General features: G+C 41.0%; 1 protein-coding gene and 1 long non-coding RNA gene across 2 annotated transcripts in view; one reads left to right on the top strand and one right to left on the bottom strand.

Annotated features, from left to right (window-relative positions):
* The first annotated feature begins 131 nt into the window (after nucleotides 1-131).
* Nucleotides 132-5,305, top strand: part of LOC112138386 (photoreceptor outer segment membrane glycoprotein 2) — a 9,112-nt gene continuing 3,938 nt past the window's right edge. Inside the window, exon 1 of the mRNA XM_024260947.2 lies at nucleotides 132-1,099. Coding sequence (XP_024116715.2) covers nucleotides 519-1,099 — 581 coding nt within the window. The 5' untranslated portion in view covers nucleotides 132-518. The remainder of the gene's footprint in view (nucleotides 1,100-5,305) is intronic.
* On the bottom strand, nucleotides 3,532-4,468 carry LOC118598221. Its single transcript, XR_004947335.1, has 2 exons — nucleotides 3,684-4,468; nucleotides 3,532-3,612 (listed from the first exon to the last, which is right to left on the bottom strand). It is a non-coding gene; the product is annotated as an uncharacterized LOC118598221 (long non-coding RNA).

Raw genomic sequence — 5,305 nt, 5'->3', positions numbered from 1 at the left:
GTTCTGCCTCTGGCTTGAGCAGATGAAGACTGTGCCGTAAAGCTGTGAGTGACTAAAATACTTTCTTAAGCTCATTATGACACCCTGCAAGCTGCAACTCCTTTTCCTCGTCTGTCCAACCGCAACTCTTTTTCCTCTGCAGTTCAGCAGCTTTCGCTTGAGAAATTATTTTACCAAAGCCAAACTATAAACTAAGCTTATGAGTAACCAGGACATGCAGCATCACTAAACCCAGTCTTGGATTATTTTATGGAAAGCTAAAACAGGTCACAGGCGATTTTCGATATGACAAGGATGGATCAAAACCTTTCATATGACTGAAACAAACCGACTGCTGCCTGCAGACAATGAAAACTTGGATTTAGGTTTATGGAGAATCTGTTTGGTTCTTGAATCTGTGGGTTTTTGCAATGGCATCCCTGAAAGTCAAGAGGAGTACGGTACACTGAGGATCTACTGTTATTGACCATGGCCACCTCTTCTTGGACGTGAGTCCTACAAAGAAGCTTTGGACCATCATGAGTGTTGGCAAGGTAACCTTCACCAAGGTGGAGAGGGAAAAGTTAGCTGAGGTGCTTTGGCTGCTCAATTGGATCTCTGTGGTGACTGGAGCCATCCTCCTGGGCATGGGTTTGTTTCTCAAAATGGAGATCCAGAAGTGGCAGGAAGTAATGTCAGAGCAGGGGGTGTTGTATGTGCCGCACATGCTGATCACCACCGGTCTGGCTGCATGTGGCATCAATTTCCTTGGCGGTAAGATTTGCCTGGACTGCGCCGACACCAATAAGTTCCTGCGTTGGAAGCTAGTGATGATGCCGTATGTCATTTGTACTTTCTTCTTCACTGCCTGCATCCTTGCGGGGGCGCTCATGTGCTACAACATCCGCAGTGAGCTGGAGGAGTCCCTGTTCCTGGGTCTGAGGTACTCTATGCTCTACTACAAGGACACGGACACACCTGGACGCTGTTACCTAAAGAGGATGCTGGACTTGCTACAGATCCATTTTCAGTGCTGTGGGAACACTGGCTATAAAGACTGGTTCCAGATCCAGTGGATCAGCTACCGCTACCTGGACCTGAGGAGTATGGCTGTGGTGGAGTAAGTGGAAATAGGGCTGCAGAGAATGCTTTATCATTCCACTCAGTTCTGCTGTGCAAAACTATCCAAAAAATTCCATTAAAGATGGCAAAAACAACTTCACAACTGTATTTGCATATTTTCAAATCAAACATTCTTACACGGGAAACAGGATCATGCTGACCTGAGATGTCTTATTTCACCGAGTTAGATCTTTGTTTTTAACACAAAATAATGAATAAAATAAATAAATATATTAAATAATGACTTAAAAACCAGGCAAATCAGTATGGAAGTTTTTTATTTCCATCAGACTCTGAATTTTTTTTTGTTGAATTTCTGACCCATCGAAATTTTAAGTACCGAAATTAAAAACACTGATTTTTTTAAGATAGAAAATATTTTTGGGAGCATAAAATTTTGCCGTTTAAAAAGCAAGGGTTGAAAAAAAATTCACAACAAAAATTAATAGGTTAAAAAATTCCGAAAAAAAATTCTGAGGTTAAGAAAATTCAGAATAAATATTCACAATAAAAATTCAGATTAAAAATTTAGAGGTTAAGAAAATTAAGAATAAAAATTCAGAGGTTAAAAAAACTTCAGAGGTTAAAACAATTCAGGATAAAAATTCAGAGGTTAAAAAAATTCAGCATAAAAAAATCAGGGGTTAAAAAAAAATCAGAGTCTGATGGAACTAAAAAACTTCCATAAATCAGTAATAAATTAAAATAATAATAATGACCATACAACAGATACATATTACTGAAGAAACCACATATTGACTGACTTACTAGAGAAAAATAATTATTTTTATTCCGTTTCAAATGTCTGTATTAACAGATCCTCCTCCAGAGTGAGAGAGAAGCCCCAGTAACGAGAAAATATGTATAGTATTTCATTTTTTGTAGATTTTTGTAGAACTCCTCACAATAAATAAATCTGATCTGTGTGTCTTCCATTTAATGGAGGTGTGGGGTGCTCGCGCGCGCCGGCTGCATCAGTGCGCATTCAGAGGCTGCTTTCCATGGAGGTTCTATGTAAACGCGTGTAGCAGAATATCGGACTTCTATCGCGTTTACATTGACTGGAATGCACGCCGACACAGCCGGTGCGTGAACCTTAAAATTCATAGACACGCGCACGCAGGTGCGAGCCAAGCTCAGAATCACGTTTGACAGGCGGGAGCAGCGGATCGCCGCGCGGTGAAAGAGGGCGGGCTAAAGGTTTGCGCCTCGGAGCTTAAGGAGCTCTGATTTAACAGAAACAACCAGCACGTCAAAAACCGTATTCCTCGACATCATATTTGTATTCATTCTAAGAGAGACATCCACAGACGGAGCTGGTAGCTCAGAAACACCTTTTTTTTTTTTTTTACAAGCCGCGAGCAGCAAATTAACTGCGTGGGGCACGAGAATTAGTCACGCGAATCGCGTTTGGTGCTTCGTGGCTCCTCCTCCGCCCAGCTGATTGGAGGAATGAATGAGTAAGCGAGGCACTGGACAGCCCGCCGATGTCCCGCCTCCAGAGTCATATACCTCATTGTGATTGGTTCGTTCAGCTCTGCACACAGCAAGTGTCATTCATATCAGCCTTGCGGGCCGTACTAACAGTAATCTTTCATATTAGGACGCGGGCCGCAAATTATCATCCCGCGGGCCGCAGATGGCCCGCGGGCCGCGAGTCTGAGACCCCTGGTGTAGAGCTTTCCATCTTCTTCATAAAGGGTTGGGGAAGAGGATTTTGGTACCACTGGTGTCAGATGAAATGTCCAGCCGATCAGCATCCCTGCTGGTTCCTTTCTTTGTGGACTTTGCATGTTCTCGTACGAGTGTGTGGCTGTTGATCTTTGTTTCTGTGATGGACTGGTGAACCACCCATCTGTACTTCCCGACAATACAGCAGGTTTAGAAGATAAAGAGAAAATGCAGTATTTATCAGCATAAGGGTGCGTTTGGACCAAGTTTATTTTTTTGAGGTTTTCACGCAAGTTAGGAAAGAAGTGTCCAAGGATGAAACCTTAGCTAAACATTTCAAATTTTTGTCTGACCTCTCTTACACCCACATTGCTTAGTGATTTTGATTAAGAGGGTTAATAATTGGTTCTGCTGCTTTATATTCAGATTCTACTACTTCAAGTTTTTCAAAGACTTGCAAACAGGACCTGATCTATCTCCAAATGTATGTGTGTGTATGGGGGGGATTGAGCGAGTAAAGACAGGATGTTCAGATTAAGGCCACGGCCTGTAAAATACTGAGATCAAAGGATTAACCAGCAGGTCCAGCTCAGCTTCTACTGATTCCAGTGGCTGCTTCACTGGTAAACTTTACATCACCATCAACAGTGTTAGAAATAACTCATTACAAATAACAGTTCATAATGTCAAACNAAAAAAAAAAAAAAAAAAAAAAACCTGAAAGATTTGTATTTAGACCACAATGAATACAAGCACAGAATAAATGAAAAGTTTATTCAGCTCAGGCAGGACAAGGAACTCTGGAGAGACAGCCTTCAGTCAGCAGGGGGCGCACAGACACTAAGGAAGGAGAGATGTTAGGAATGCAGAGAAGCACATATAATCAGACAGGAACAGGTTTGAAATCTTACTTGGCATTGAAAACACAACAGTGATCAACAGAAGGAGCCAACGTAGAGGTAGAGGAAGTTCACAATAGAAGACTGATGTTGAGGATGGTGCGGGAGAATTTCCTTCAGGGTGTTAAGGTAGGAAGAGGAAATGCCAAGAGGCAATTGTGCTGAGGCCAGACTTGGGGGAAGTTCCAGTGCAGGGGTTTCTCAGAGACAAATTCACAGGTCAGCTCCAAAGGCTCTCATGAACAGGGTTGTTGCAATGAAGGTTTGAGGAAAAACTGACAGAAACTGCAGGGCAACAGCTCCTAATAAAGGGGGGTAAACAGGTGTCACTTATCACCTGATTAGCACCCTCACAGAATGTGTGGATGAGGGAGGACTGCAGCCATGACAAAGCCAAACTTCCTGTTGCACCTTAAACCCTAAAGCATCAATTTCATGATTTGTGTTTCTAAAGAGTGTGCATAGTCCTGTTTCCCATCTCTTTGTATTAGGCTGGGCAGGATAGTTCTTTTGGGCGTGATGTTTTATGCACACATGTCTCAGGTTCTGTATTTGGTTACTGTTTTTCTTTTTTCTAAATGGTCAATATTTGAATTAATTGTGGGCAAAAGTGACTGAATCTGAGTTTTTCTTTTCCAAAAAGAAACTATTGTCAGTAAATATACTGACAAAGACTATTTTTAAATATTTTGTGATACATTTACCACTTCAAATCCTTTTGCTCCATGCCTACAGATGCTACTAAGAAGTGAACTTGAAGGGGCCATGCAATGATTTTCTTAACCCTTCCGCTCTCTTTTGGGTCCATATGACTCCAACCACACAAAGGTGGACAGGATTTTATGTCTGCCATGGATATTAGTGAAACTCAAAAATCAATGATAAAAAAAGTTCAGCGCACTGTCTTGTGGTGTCCAGATGACCCCACTTATGATGTAAACAAGCTAAGGAGAGCGGAAGGTTCTAAGCCTCTCAAAGTAAAAAATATCCATATTTATATATATATATATATATATATATATATATATATATATATATATATATATATATATATATAATCATATATTACCTTAGGAACACTAAAAACACATTATTTATGAAGTATTATTTTCTTAAGATTTTTTCCAACCCAGATGTAAAACTACTAGATTCATGAGGCTCCACCTGCCGCTGTGTGTGGCTGCCACCCATTTCATGATGTCACCCTAGAGCCAGCTTTGGCAGCATGTCTGTATTTCTCCCACGAAAACAAATAATATCCAAACTTTTTCAAAGATGGATGCACATACCTTATAACTGCTTTTAGTAGTCCGGGCCATTGCTTCAATGGCTTACAACACAAATACACTCAGCATCAGCATAACTGTGCCTGACTAGGGGGGGATCTTAATGGAGCCCTGCGTCTAAAGCAAAGAACACTTGTTTAGTCCAGAAGCAGACTTTTCCTAAAAGAGGCTTTCTCACTTGTCTATGTCATCACATTTGAACCTGCTCGTTTTCTTAGGTATGAGAGGGGCTGGTCATGAGTGCTCAGGCTTTTAGAGGATTACTGAGAAATATGTGATCAAAATACTGCATTGGGGTTCTTTATGGTGAGGAATGAAAAGTTTTCGTTTTTTTTTTTTTTTTTTTTT

The sequence above is a fragment of the Oryzias melastigma genome, unplaced genomic scaffold (assembly GCF_002922805.2).
Source record: "Oryzias melastigma strain HK-1 unplaced genomic scaffold, ASM292280v2 sc00160, whole genome shotgun sequence".
Classification (NCBI taxonomy): domain Eukaryota; kingdom Metazoa; phylum Chordata; class Actinopteri; order Beloniformes; family Adrianichthyidae; genus Oryzias; species Oryzias melastigma.
Note: the sequence above shows the minus strand (reverse complement) of the source record. Positions and strands in the feature narration are given on the sequence as shown.